The sequence below is a fragment of the Cupressus sempervirens genome, chromosome 3 (genome assembly GCF_028749045.1).
Source record: "Cupressus sempervirens isolate cs-2001-9-10 chromosome 3, ASM2874904v1, whole genome shotgun sequence".
In the NCBI taxonomy this organism is placed as follows: Eukaryota; Viridiplantae; Streptophyta; class Pinopsida; order Cupressales; family Cupressaceae; genus Cupressus; species Cupressus sempervirens.
In genome coordinates this window covers 156,354,415-156,369,643 of record NC_143120.1, presented here as the reverse complement: position 1 = coordinate 156,369,643, position 15,229 = coordinate 156,354,415, and the positions used below count along the sequence as shown (strand labels likewise).

At 36.4% G+C, this 15,229-nt stretch overlaps 1 protein-coding gene across 3 annotated transcripts in view; it reads right to left on the bottom strand.

Annotated features, from left to right (window-relative positions):
* LOC149565233 (uncharacterized) overlaps window positions 1–14,211 on the bottom strand; it is a 94,198-nt gene extending 79,987 nt beyond the window's left edge. For 2 of the 3 annotated variants that reach the window (XM_089818786.1, XM_089818784.1), the window contains exon 1: window positions 12,927–14,112. In XM_089818786.1, coding sequence (XP_089674912.1) covers window positions 12,927–13,728 — 802 coding nt within the window. In that variant the 5' untranslated portion in view covers window positions 13,729–14,112. Of the gene's footprint in view, window positions 1–12,926 lie in introns of all 3 variants that reach the window. The other variant, XM_089818785.1, reaches the window with a different exon arrangement.
* Window positions 14,212–15,229: the final 1,018 nt, after the last annotated feature.

The window sequence follows — 15,229 nt, the reverse complement described above, 5'->3', positions numbered from 1 at the left end:
CTTAAAAGCAACTTTTATAACATAAAGTCATAACACTTTATATTATAAAATACAATGATAATAAAGTGCATCATAAATAATCATTAAACCACAATCCTTCGAACAAATATGACTTCCATAATATTTCATCAAGAGATCAAACAACAGACCAGACAATTACCCTGCATGAACTACATACCCAAAATAGTAACTGTTTGAAAGTGGCTTACTAAAAATAGTAAGTCCAAAAGTAGCAATATCTGGACAAGGACCCCCAAATCTAAACGTCAACTCACGAGGGTCATGATGATGAGCTGACAACACCACACTTCAAAAACTTGCTAAATCGGGGACATTACAAAGCCTTATCAAGCAAACCTTGGAAAAATGCAATGATTGAAGAATATCAATCAATACTAAAAAATGATGTGTGGGATGTTGTACCCAAAACTAAGAACAAATCAGTTGTCTCTTCTAAGTGGCTATACAAAATCAAGCATGCACCTAACGACAGCATTGAAAAATGCAAAGTCAGACGACACGCGGGTTCTCACAGAAGGAAGGAATCGATTATTAAGAAACTTTTGCTCTAGTTGCTAGGTACACATCTGTTAGCACTATCTTGGCAATTGTAGCATCCAAAGGATGGAAAATCCATGAAATGGATGTTAAAATAGCATTGTTAAATGGTGAAATTGAAAAAGAAGTTTATATTGAGCAACCAGAAGGGTTCATCACTCATGACAAAAATCCCCACGTGCGTAAATTAAAGAAAGCACTATATGGCCTTAAACAAGCACCCACGGCATGGTATGAAAGAATAGACAGCTACCTATCTAAATTAGGGTATTCTAAGAACGAACTTGATCCAAACATATACTTCAAAATAAATGGTGATGACATGATTATTCTTGTATTATATGTTGATGATTTGTTAATAACAGGTCAAGAACATCTTATAAACAAGTGCAAACAGGAACTAACAGCAGAGTTTGATGTGAAAGACCTAGGCCTTCTTCACTACTTTCTAGGTCTAGAAGTCTGGCAAAAGGGGAACTACATTTTCTTAAATCAAGGAAAATACACTATTGATATTTTGACAAAATTTGGAATGATGGATTATAAACCAATTACTACTCCTATGGAAGTCAACTTACATAAACTAAAGGATGATATGATCGAATCTGAACCTATTGATCCTACTTACTATAGGCAGATCATTGGATCATTAATGTATTTGGTGAACACTCGTCTTGATATATGTTATGCTACTAATACCTTAAGTCAATTCATGTGTGAACCAAAGAAGATACATCTAATGATAGCCAAATATATCTTAAGATATCTAAGAGGTACAGTCAGTATGGGACTCAGATATGATCAAAGTCGAAAACAATCTTCATGGATGTTCAAACTCTGAATGGGCAGGCAGCTCTACTAAATGTAAAAGTACTGCAAGATGATGCTTCAGTCTCGGATCTGGGATGATTTCTTGGTTTAGCAGAAAATAATCCTCAGTTGCATTAAGCTCCACTGAAGCAGAATATATAGCCTCCTCCATGAGAGCCAAAGAAGCAGTATGGTTACAAAAATTGCTAGTTGGATTGTTTAAGAAGCCCTTGAAACCAACTATCATTCACTGTGATAATCAGAGTTGTATCAAGCTTTCAGCTAATCCAGTTTTTCACAATCGATCTAGGCATATTGAAATACCTTATCATTACATTAGGGATATAATAGATCGAAATGTTATCAAACTAGATTACATAAGCACAAACGAACAAACTGCAAATGTTTTTACCAAACCTCTTGCCAAAGTAAAATTGGAATACTTCGGAGGAAAACTTGGTATGATTAAATTGTGATTTTGAATATTGAATTTAAGTTTCAATTTTATATATGTGTTTATGCTTCTCAATTTGTCTAGTTGCATCAAATATGTAATGAAAGACAACGATCTTTCATGTACATATATATTTTCAGAAGGTAATCTTTGTAAGGTGATGATCTTACAAATGGTAGGCCTGTTATTATGACAGTTTTTGTTCCGGATACATTGGAAGTCATTGATAATAAAAGTATTATGATTACTCTAGATATTGTTTTGGACAATTAGAGATCATAATACATGTTATGATAGTGTTCATAACATTGTGATTATAGTTATTTGACAAGTCACTATTTTAGAGAATTAAAGTTAGATAAAGTGTTGTGCACAGATATCATTGATACTGATATCATGTAGGATTTTTATCACTTCTCCCTTGCTAAGAGGGAGTGTTAAAGTGTAGCTTCAGTAGAAGTGAAGCACACATTATATTGAGTATATGTACTCATGGTTCTACATGAACATTTGTTTTATGTGTGTGTGTGTGTGTGTGTGTGTGTGTGTGTATAATATTCCTTAACTAATCGGGCTCTTATCACAAGATGAGATGATCTGAATATGTTTATTCTTTCACCCGAATGATTATCGGGTTGTGTTATGGTCAAAGGTTATATCCACATAGGGACCTGACCCTACATGACCATTGGCCACATAGAGTCATGTCTCTACCGGGACATGATACTTTGCATATTTAATATGGAGAACGTCGACATAGACTGGGATCAATAACACGGCAATACTCAGTCTCACTGCGATCTCTCCTTCCAAGCAAACAAAGGCATCAATCAATCATAAGTTGTGCATTCTCCATTATACTGTTATGTTACGAAGATCTGCACAGGAAGATCGGCACAGCACATACAATCAGATTTAGTACATCAGACATCAATTGGTAAGTAACACTGAAACAAATTCTGAGTCAATACTATTCCAGTCTGTCATAACGTTTCTTGTCTCTATCAGAGATCCTGTTCATTTACATCAAGAAGGTAAGATCCAAGAGATCAAAGTGTCAAATAGTATAGACAACATAGCACATTAGCAGTTTGTCGATGATACGATCTTACTAGGTGTCAGTACTAAAGAAGAGGAACAACATTTCAAAAAGGTCCTAACTAAGTACTCAACAGCCTTAGGACAAGTAGTAAACGCTAATAATCCAAAGCTTTTTTCTTGAATACCAATCCCACTTCAAAAACGGATATTTGTAGAATCTTGGGTTTCAAAAAAGGGCACTTTCCTAGTAAATATTTAAGTGTTTCAATAGACAGAGGAAAAAAGCAATAAAATGTGGGACCCAGTGATTTTAAAGATTCAATACAAAATGGACGGTTGGAAGGGTAGATGGCTCTCTAGTGCTGGCAGAACCACAATGATAAAATCAGTCCTGGCATCTATACCCATCTACCAAATGTCTATCATACCTTTGCCTACTACCATTTCTAAGAAAATTGAATCTAAAATCAGGAACTTCTTTAGGCAACAAACCTCAGAAAGTAAAAAAATACCAATGATTAAATGGGAAAATATTTGCAATCCTCTAGAAAAAGAAGGCCAAGATATTAAAAACTTGGCCTCTCAGAATCTAGCTCTAGGTGCTAAACTAGTTTGGAATGTGCTTCAAGAACCCAACGAGAAATGGGCCTCCGTTCTTCTTAATAAGTATATTCAGAATGCAGAGTCCTTAAATCTGTTTAGACCTTGAATAACCTAATGGATTGCGAATTTGGAATTTGATGCTGGCATGTAAAGATATCATCAATAATAAATTGTCTTAGGATATTGGCAATGGGAATAATGCCCTTTTTTGGGAAGATTCATGGGCTGATTATGAACTATTGACATCTCTGCAAATTAACCCCAACATCAAAAACAATTTGAAACAAGAATGGGGAGATAAACTTAGACATTATATCGAAATTGATAATAACTTGCCAACTTTAGGATGGAAATGGAAGAGTCTTGAAAACACACAGCTACTGGAAAATAAAAAAGAGAATTCAAGGAATGCCTAAAAGGTAGAACTTCTGCATATAAAGCAAGAAATGACAAACTCATCTGGTGCGGATCAAATGACGAGAAATATAAGGTCAAAGACTTTTATAAACAAGCCACCAATTATCTCAACATGCATAACTTCAAATACCCGCTACAACTATGTTTGAACAAAGCTTGCCTACCCAAAGCTGGCATCTTTTTATGGGCCTCCATGCAAAAGCTTATCTTAACAGCAGAGTGGTTTCGAAAAGTAGCATATGAAGGAACCTCAAGATGCACCCTATGCAAACAAGACAACGAAACCGTGGATCATATTCTTCTTAATTGCCCTTATGCATCAGAACGCTGGCAAAACATCTATCGCAAACTAAATTGGTCGACAGCATACCCCTTGGTTTTAGAAGAATTTCTACAACAATGGCCCTTCAAATTGAATAAGGGTTTATACAAAGAATTATGGATTATCATTCCTTCAATAATCACGTGGGAATTATGGAAGGAATGAAATAGAAGATTATTTCAAGATAAGATGATAACTACAAATTCCCTCATTAAAAAAATTGAGGCAAGCATAGTAGAAACTTTAAATAATAGACTTAGAAACTCCAGTAATGTGGAAGGTTCTTTCTCCAATTAGGATAGCCTCATAAGGAAGAATTGGACAGGACTAATTATTCCACCCCAGTACAGTAAAGGTGGCCAGCAGAGCAAGGCAGATATGAGTTACTTTAAATGGAAACCCCCAAGAGATAGCCGGTTTAAACTAAATTTCAATGGACCCTCCAAGGCAATCCTAGTAACGATGGCATCAGGTGCATTATTCACAATAATAATGGTCAAGTTTTAGCAAGCCTTGCAAACCCTCTGAATAGAACCACCAATAATATAACTGAAATAGAGGCAGCAACTGAAGGTCTTCAGCTAAGCAAGGAACTTGGGATATCTAAATGAATAGTGGAGGGAGACTTTCAGATCATAATCAATGCATTAACGTCAGGCAACACACCCAACTGGAAATTGAATTCATTTTTGGAAAGAAGTATACAACTCCTTAATTCTTTCTCAGAGGTTGAGTTCAGACACATCTATAGGGAAGGCAATAAAATAGCTGATAAACTAGCCAACAAATGCACCGATGTTATTTCAATTAGGGATATCTATTCCCCTGCACCACACATATAGCCTCCATTATCTTTCAACTACTCAGATGTTAGTTTATTACTGCTAAGGGTATATATTTTAGTCTGTTTAAACATTCAACCAATCATGATGCGTTTTAATCTTAGCAGCATGGCCCCCTCTCCTATCAGGTTCAATCTCTTCCCTCGAGCATATTAGGATCATCTTAATATACTCTTAACTACTGTCGCTAATATCCTCTTTCAACACATCGGCCGAGCGATGAAGGTACACTATGTTTCAATTTAATTTTAATAACTAGTCTGTTTAGCGACCCTAGCTAGTTAGCAAAGATAATATAAGCCCACATATTCATACAAGGATGCCTTTATATTAACGGTCAAGGATCATAGCAAATACCTTCACTCCTTGTGTGCATATTTAGGGCCAGTAACTTAGAGGTTTTTGCATCATAATTATCAATAATGCCTTGGAAACTATATATAAAATCAATATCAACCTAAGTAAAGGAAGGATAACACCATGTATTTAGTTCATCCACTAATATCTGTGTAAATATCTGATAAATATGTAATAAAGTTTTTGAAAGTACTATGGTCTTTCTGGCTTATAACATCAGTAATTATCGTTAGTAGTTTTCATTTGAAAAAGCAGTAGAGGCACACATTGTCGCCAATTCATACAGATTCATAAAACGCTCCATCTCAAATTCAGAACGTCTAAAACAGAATACATTCAGCATCGAAGTTAGTTCACCGCAATCCGACTATGGTAATTAGATTTGAGACCAATTATAAAGCAAACAACTGGGATAGTATATCATTTGCCATTAATATGCGACTCACTTATAAAACATATCAAAACTGTTAAATATTAAGTCAAAATGAAGATCTGCTGCTATAATGGATAGTCTTAGGATGATTTTAAACTTAGGATTTCCTAAGGAGGACATGGTAGTTTCATCCAGTTTTGATCAGGATTATGTGCCCTATTCAAACCGTTTTGGACAGACAGATGGTGTAAAGACTGTGGTATCATCAGCTAATCTCATCCAGGTATTGAAACTTCAAATCAGCTAAATGTTTATTAATCACTCTACTATTATAAATAACACTTATTATAAGTGTTCAAACTTGCTAGGCATAGACTAGAGTATCTATTATTTGAAAAGGGCAATGGATTATGAAGTCATCAGATCTATCAGCAAAAATCCGAGTAATCAACCCAACATTTTGATTTGTAAATTTCTTCATCAATAATTTTTTATTTTAAAATTTTTAGTTTACAATCATCTCAGTCAAGTAAAGGCTCAAGAACACAAAACAGTCTTATCAGAAGTAAAGTTAAAATTAGTTAAGATTATTCCCTCTATTGATTTACTGGTTTATTCAGGATGTATGAACAGGCTAACTTGATCTCGGGTAAGGAACTATGTGTGCAGGAAAGGCTGGACTCATAAAAGGGCTTTAACGCAAGAAAGTACTCACGGAAAGGAAAATAAGCACAAAATATAAATTATTATTACTAAGGGAATGCCCTTGAAATCTGATCAATGTAAATAGGGGAATGCCCCTATATTAAAATTTTGTAAATATGTGAGTGGACAATTGTCCCCGGGCAAGACCGGAGGTTTTCTTCTCCATTTTTTGCTACCAGTGCCCGTTTTGAACGGGGAGGGCAATGTAACAATTTTATAAATCTATACAAGATTAATGGCCTGGGCCTTTTACCGATCAAAAAAAAAACAAGCAGACGTATCCCTAAAGAGAATGCGATTTACAAATCATGCAGATCAATAAAACAATTTCTTCCAACTATAGTATTCTTCTCTTTCTAGTCCTTGTGTTTCTATACTGCTTCTGCACACATGCAAAACGTCTACGTCATCATCTAATATATTGTCCACTAGACAACCTAGGATCTAAATCATTTGGCATCAGAGTGATTCATCTTGCATGTCCCACCAAATGAGATTGAAGCATTTAAGCCTTGGCATATAGAACTCAATATCCATTAAATTACCTTCCAAGTCATTTCAAATGCAGTCAGAAGGTTCCAGACCAAAATGCAATCTACATGACAATCAAAGATGAAATTGCAAAGACTCTTAAAAACATCATCTCCTACTTATCAAATGATAGTTCTATTCAACTAGTCTGGTAAAGACCTCAAAGACGTGGTTATATCAACTTAATTGTCAAGTAAAGCTTTCCAGGATCAAGCCTGCCAATAGATGGAGATGCAGTAGATAACAAGTTAGATCAATCAAAGGCCCATTAGGCCCATTCACTTTTTCTAACCTAAAGTTAGCCAAGGTCAAAACAATGGGAGAAGCCTGTCACAATGCAACTATCATTGAGGATGAGTTGAGACTAAAGGGTGATGGAATAAATCACCCATGCCAAGAAGAATTTCTTGGAACAAGACCAAACCATCCAAAGTAAGTAAACAATGCAATCATCATAATCAACAACCACTCCAGCACAAAATGTCATGCACAAAAGGGCTTGTTTGCACATAGAACCAAGGGGTTTCCACAAATAAGAAGTGAAGAATACAGGCATTGAGGCTACCTATGTGTGCAAAACAACCACAACATCAATGTCAAATGCTAAAGAAAAACCTGTATTCCATTCACAGATGCCAATAAAAGGGCAGCCATTGGTTTTTCAGGTTGATGGCAATAGCATGAAGAACCTCATCGCTAAAGCTACTATTACATGGATAAATTTACCAACCATGTCTCCCCTACAGCCTTATAATTTGAACTTTGGGGTGTAAGCTATATGTATCATGCGTCAATGCCACTTATTATGTGCTATTCATCCTTCCTACAACCATACCACATATCTCAAAAGATATCATACAAGTCAAAAAAAACCTTTGCATAATGAAACATCTATGTCTAATCACCTAAAAATGGGCTAGTCTATTTGAGAGGCCTAAATCATCAAATTAATCAAAATTGCCCTAATTAAATCAATATGTCAGTTACATTAGTAATTCAATCAATCTGCTAGCATAATTCATCAAAACTTAATGAACCAATTAATCAATGTGATCAAATCAAATAATTAATACTCAATGCCTGATTAATTAAATCAATCCCATTATATTACATCTCGAGAGTTATTTATTACATCAATTTATTAAATACATCTAATCACAAGGAGACAGAGGACTTAATTCCCACCAATCAAGGGATACTCGCATGGATCAACTCAAAATCAATCTCAACCCCTCTTTATGGATGATTCAAAACCATCCATTCAGTTCTAGAATCTATAAAAGAACTCCATTCTAAGCTCAAATCATATAGTTAATTGCATTCATACCTACATGCTGCTATTTTGAGAGCTCATAATAATCTAGAATTGCATACTCATAGCTTTTATCTTACATAACATAGTTAATTTGATCATTCTAGCTTAATTGTCATGGATTTCATCTTGAATTCTTAGTGTAGATCATTCCAATTGCATCGTAATCTGTATTGTTCATTGAATCTCTCGTTATAAGACAGTCAAATCACTGGTCTTAGGATTAAATCCGAGAGCAAACACTCCTTGAGGCTATACTCATACTATGTAGAGAGCAATAAGTCAATTTATATTAGTTTTATGCTTTTAATTGTGTATTGTGTGATGAACTAATGGACCTAATGACTTATTGTAGCGTGTGAATGCAGGTATTACGTGAGACAAATTTAACTATGCACCACAAGGGCCCAAGCAGTATAGCTCCACAAACAACTATCTATATTTCATGCCATTTCTGCACCGACAAGCGTTACCACATAAAAAGTGCAAAATCCAAAGCTCAAAACAGAACATCGCACAAGATCTTAGACCTCGACACAACTATCTTCAGCAACTTGTGGAGTTATTTCACTACACACCACTTGTCAGCACAGCACACACCCAAAATTGTAAACATCAAAAGATGAAGCATCACACATGAAAGCCCAACTGGTTCAGCATTCACAATAGCATTTGTCTTCACAACTATGTAATTCATAAATGCAGATCTATAACATAGAGCATTTGTGCACGATGGAATAACTCAGGATATATATATATAGTATGCTATTTAGAGAACATAGATTAATAAAACAATCAGTTCCGACTGTCGCATCATTCTTTGAGTAGAACTCCTATCTTCATATTGCTTCTGCACGCATTTAACTCACTCGCAACCCCATCAAAAAGTGGCGCACAGAGCCAAAGTGACTCTAAAATTATACAATTCAAATTTAAATAGGAGAAGAGTGGTTGCTGTGATCGTGGGGAAACGTTTTATGTGTTTAAGTTAAGCCAAGTCTTGCCTTTCTTTAATATATTACTTTGAGCTTCAATTCATTGTGGTTGCAACACATTACAACTACATGCGAAAAACATAACCACAATGGTTGTTTCATTATCAATTACTTAATGATAGGACACCTAAAATGATTATAAGGCATACTCTCACACTAGAAGCTTTATCATGCAGTGCTAAGCCATCCCCTCAAACAAAAGCTTTGTTAGTAGGGACAGGCTAAATGATGCAAGAGCATCTTGCATGGGAAAATTATTTACTATAAAAAAAAAAAAAATTGGAGGAGAGAGAAAGTGACGAAAATTATAGGAAATAAATAAATAAATAAAAAGGGAAAAAGGAGAAAAAAAAAAAAAAAGGAATTTCTATTTTCGAGGTGCATAGGTGGCATAATAGAAAAATAAAATTAAAATGGTTGTCATTCGATTTATTGAGGTGTGTGGGTAGAATGAATATTGTAGAAAGTTGTGGGTATTGTAGAAGGTTATGGAAGTTGTAGAAGGTTGTGGATATTGTGTAGGTGGAATTCTAGAAGGTTGTGGATAAGTTATGCATTGGGTGGTAAGTGCCTATTTAAGCAAGGCATATGAGCATTTCAAATCAAGCTCGAGAAGGAGAAGTTTGAGAAGTAGAAGCTGTGGAAGGTGAAGCTTGGAAAGGTGAAAGCTGTGGAAGGTGAAGCTTGGAAAGCTTTGGAAGAAAAAGCTTCAAGGTGTGAAAGCTGGAAGGTGTGAAAGAGAAGTAGGAAGTGAAGAGTGAGTTTTCCTAAGTCTATGGACACAGCGCCGAATGTGAGGCAGTTTATAGCAGGATTGTGGTGGACTTGTGAGTGTGTGGACAGAGCGTCGAATGTGAGGCAGTTTACACTTGGATCTTGAATAGAGTTTGAGAAGAGCTAGTGACTGCGGCTTAGAAACAAGGAGATTGCTTGGTGGCTTGTGAGTACAAGTTGAGATCTCAGAGGTTTCTACTAGAGTGTGGATCTAGATTAGCTTGGGTTTGGATTGGATCTTGAGAGATCTTGCAAAAATGTTATTGTAATTGCTATTTGATTTTCAAGTATAATAAAATTGTTTGGAACATTTTGTCATCTCGTTGTCTCCATATTGTTGCATTCTTGGTTGTGAGTTGGTAAGGGTGGTGCGTACCTTCATCAAGTGGTATCAGAGCGGCCCTCCATCAAGTGGTATCACAGCAGGAGTTCTTGAGTGTACAAGCAGACTACCGAAGTGTGAGGCAATTTGTACCAGGACCTTGGTTGGGTGAAGTTTATCAGAGTGGGAGTTCCTAAGCATGTAGACAAATCGCCGAAGCTGAGGCAGTTTGCACCAGGACCTTGGGAGGACATACAGATTGATCGATGGATGCAGATATGAAAGATTGAACTTGTTGAGGCATGATTGTAGAGAGCTTGTGGATTACAGATCCCTGGTCTTGAACTTGTGATATGGTTCCTGATTGTTCGTGCAAGGTGGCAGGTTGCGATCTGACTTGCAAACAATTCGAAGTTGTCACAAGGAGTGTGGCAAGGATTTGTTGCAGAGGGTTTACGAAGATCTTGGAAGATGGCTCCAAGAGGATTAGACACTGAGATGATTGCAAAACTCCATGATATAGTGGAGAGGAATTTTTGTAAGATGTCTACTCGACTTGAAGCTAGCTTGGCTGATCAAGTTAAGGATATTCGAGAGAGAAGATGGCATCGCAAGGTTGAGGTGGAAGAAGTTGGTTTTGCTAATCAGTTTGTGGAGCCTGATGCAAAACTTGTAGAACAAATAGAGGTTGTTACTGAGGATATTCCTAACTTTATTGATGTTGGAATGGAGATTGGTTTTCATGATCAGTTGGTTAAGTCTGACATGGAGATTGTGGAGCACTCGGTCGTGGATGATCCAGTTGTTGTTGGTGGCGACTTGTATCTTGCAGAGCATCTTGTTGTGAGCAATGAGGTTGCTGGTGTTGAGAGTTTGGCATGTGTTGATGGAGATCTACATGTGGCTGTTGATATGGAGTTTGTTATTGTTGGTATGGACTCACTAGTTGTTGATGTGAATGGGAGTTTGCTAATGAAGTATTATGTTCAGTTTGTTCTTGGGAGTGAGCATGCTGATTGGATGGTTGAGATTATGGTGTTTGACATATAGATGCAGATGTGGAAGATTTGCATGGTGGTTTTCTTGTCCCTATTGAGGTGGAAGCCTTTGGTGAAGATGAAGATGGTGGTAGATCTTTTTTTTTGGCGTCAAAGTGTGGGACACACTTTTCTATCTATCGAGAGAGTCTGATGCAGGAGCATCTTACATGGGAAAATTATTTACTAAAAATTTAAAAAAAAACTGGAGGAGAGAGAAAGTGACGAAAATTAGAAGAAATAAATAAAAAGGGAAAAAGGAGGGAAAAAAAAGAAGAATTTCTATTTTCGAGGTGCATAGGTGGCATAATAGAAAAATAAAATAAAAATGGTTGTCATTCCATTTATCGAGGTGTGTGGGTAGAATGAATATTGTAGAAAGTTGTGGATATTGTAGAAGGTTATGGAAGTTGTAGAAGGTTGTGGATATTGTGCAGGTGGAATTCTAGAAGGTTGTGGATAAGTTATGCATTGGGTGGTAAGTGTCTATTTAAGCAAAACATATGAGCATTTCAAATCAAGCTCGAGAAGGAGAAGCTCGAGAAGGAGAAGCTTGAAAAGTAGAAGCTGTGGAAGATGAAGCTTGGAAAGGTGAAAGCTGTGGAAGGTAAAGCTTGGAAAGCTGTGGAAGGAAAAGCTTCAAGGTGTGAAAGCTGGAAGGTGTGAAAGAGAAGGAGGAAGTGAAGAGTGAGTTTTCCTGAGTCTGTGGACAAGGCGCCGAATGTGAGGCACTTTACACTTGGATCTTGGATAGAGTTTGAGAAGAGCTAGTGACTGTGGCTTAGAAACAAGGAAATTGCTTGGTGGCTTGTGAGCACAAGTTGAGATCTCAGAGGTTTCTACTAGATTGTGGATCTGGACTAGCTTGAGTTTGGATTGGATCTTGAGAGATCTTGCAGAAATGTTATTGTAATTGCTATTGGATTTTCAAGTATAATAAAATTGTTTGAAACATTTTGTCATCTCGTTGTCTCCATATTGTTGCATTATTGGTTGTGAGTTGGTAAGGGTGGTGCGTACCTTCATCAAGTGGTATCAGAGTGTACCTTCATCACTAAAAGACGGACAGTTCAAACTAGTTGATCATGTTCACGTTCCTGCCCGCTAAAAATATATATATGCACAAATGTTTATGTGCATAATGGATCTTTTTGTCTTGTGATTATTAACCATATACATGACTGAAAACGTAGAAACTTCAAAATAATTTATGAATCGAGAATGAAAATTCTCCCTCTAGCTTAAAAAACACAATATCTACAATATTACATGTTCAATTTGCCAAGTCCATCAAGCATGACGATTAGAAGAAAATCATTCCACATGCTGTTGATAACTCCATGATCCACAGTGAACATAAGTAAATCACTTCCGCATATAAATTACGCCTAAAGTGAAAAAAATATATATATATTATATTGGAATACTTCAAAAGGGGAAATTATTTGTATTTTTTGAAATGTTTCACTCAACCTTTCCGAAAGTGATGTTGCAGAAACTCCCGGGATGTGATACCAAATCCTTCTACAATTTCCAGCAAATTTCGAAATTTTTCAAGTTCTTTCTCAAATGCTTTCTGCGCGGCGGGTGAAGAGAGACTACCACTTGTGGGTTGCAAGAAGGTAACAAGTAAATCCTTCTGAGCAAGCAATTTATCTCGGGCGCTGATGTATTCTCTTTCTTGTGACCGTCTGAACATGTAAAGGGCCTGGTCAACCTGCTTCTCAACCGTCGAAGCTCTTATATCAGCAGGTAAACAGCTCAAATCAGGAATGGCTCTCCTCTCCTTGCGATCCACAGCTATGGTATTAGAAAACTTTGGAATTCCACTAGCAACTTCTTTTTCGTTATTACTTTTTGTGGGCGTCTGATAAGGTAACTCTGCTGGCACTTGCCATTGGAAAGAAGCAAAAAACTTTTCTAAATCTATGCCTGGGAATGTTTCTGTCAAATAATTTATAACCTCGAGTTTGCTTTGAAATCGGATTGTTTTCTGGCCTTTCTTCAAAGATTTCGGCAGAATTAAATATCTGTCTCTCCAGCTGCCGTTTAGATTTGCTCTTTTGCCTACCTGCCATCCCCACTTATCCTCCGGATTTGGCCATCCCTGTGGAGCATATGGCAGACCTTCACCTCTACTGCCTGCCGGCACACCGCAATAAGATTGCATCAACGGCTTTATTTTATTCTCTATTTCACTGTTCCGCATTGATATTTCTGAGTCGTCGTCTGAAACGTTAACGATCTCCGGAGAAGCCATAACCAACTTCACCATACATCTTATTGCATCAATGGGGCACAGATTTTGCAGTCAACAGACTTGAGAATTTGAAACGGCACTTTACCTTTGCTCGGTATTGACCAATTTATCGCGCACATTTGGCAAATAGAGTGAAACAAGAAAGAAAAGACGGTAAGCGATTACCTAGACAGGTACCTTTGAAATTTTAATTTAAAACAAGCCCGCAGAGCCCTAACTCCTTCGCCTCTTTTGTTTATTCTTTATACCCGTAGTACAAATTCCATAAAATCTGATTGGAGAAGGACCCTAAACAATACGATTTAATTCTGAAAACTGAGATTATCGAAGGAGATTGACAGATTCGACAATTTGTTGAACCGTTAAATTCAGCAACTAGACATCGCCATATGATAATCCTATCACTATTAAGAGAGAGCTCCAATTTATGGAAATTTGTGGGAAGGGAAACCACTCTCATATCCAAAAACAACCCTCATAAAATCAATTGGCAAAGATGTTGTCATTGTAATGTCTCCATCTTTTAGCAGCTAAGTGGAGTTCTTATTTTTCACGTTCTCCAAAGGCTAAGTGGAGTAGAAGAGGAAATTAAATTAATTTCTTACAAAGTTATTAAATAAATTAAAAATTAAAAAGTGACTTATATTTAATTTATTTAATTAATTATTATATTACAAAAGAGAAGCTTCTAGAGTGTGTATTAATTATTGGAAAGAGGGAAGCCTGGGTAATTTAATTTTCTAGAAACACAATTAATTATTATATTGCAAAGGAGGAGTTTCTAGAGAGTGCATGAATTATTGGAAAAGGAAAGCTTCTAGTACTTGCAATTAATTAATATTTGATTTCCTTCTAAAAGGGTGTAGGGAAAGTATAAATAGAGGTGGGAGCCTTAGCATGGAATGATAGTGAATTGCATTTGATAGGAACTTGGATGTATAGTTATGTTCTTGGCATTAGAGAACGTTCATCCTCTCTTGTGACATTCTAGATGTCATTCCTTTCGGGTTTGGCTTTTAGAATTTATTGTTATGTATTTAATTTTATTATTTTGAGAACTAATATTATTTCAGCAGCGGTTCAATCTTCAATTTGCATAAATTTCTTCTTGTTCATGTTATGTGGATTGAAATCTATGCAAAGACATTAAAATCGCTTTCAACAGTTGGTTTATTTTTTTGGTATTTCTAGGGTGCCTATTATAGTGGTATCAGAGCTATAAGTCGTGTCATCATGTGGAGATCTTAAGCATTTATGTTTGAGTATGCGACAAGGGCTTTATAATTTTTGCAATACTAAAGCAAGACAAAGTAGGAGTTCAGATTTGCAGAATGAATAGGGTAGTTCATCCGTGCAGAGGGACATATAATCCAGTCATACAGACATGGAAGAGATATTCTTTGAACAAGATAGCAGTATGGGTGACCGAGATGATAGGAAAATCGATCCAGATCAGGAAAATGTAATGTTCAAGTTACTAGGTACATTAGAGGAGGGGTAGCAGATGCAACAGGAG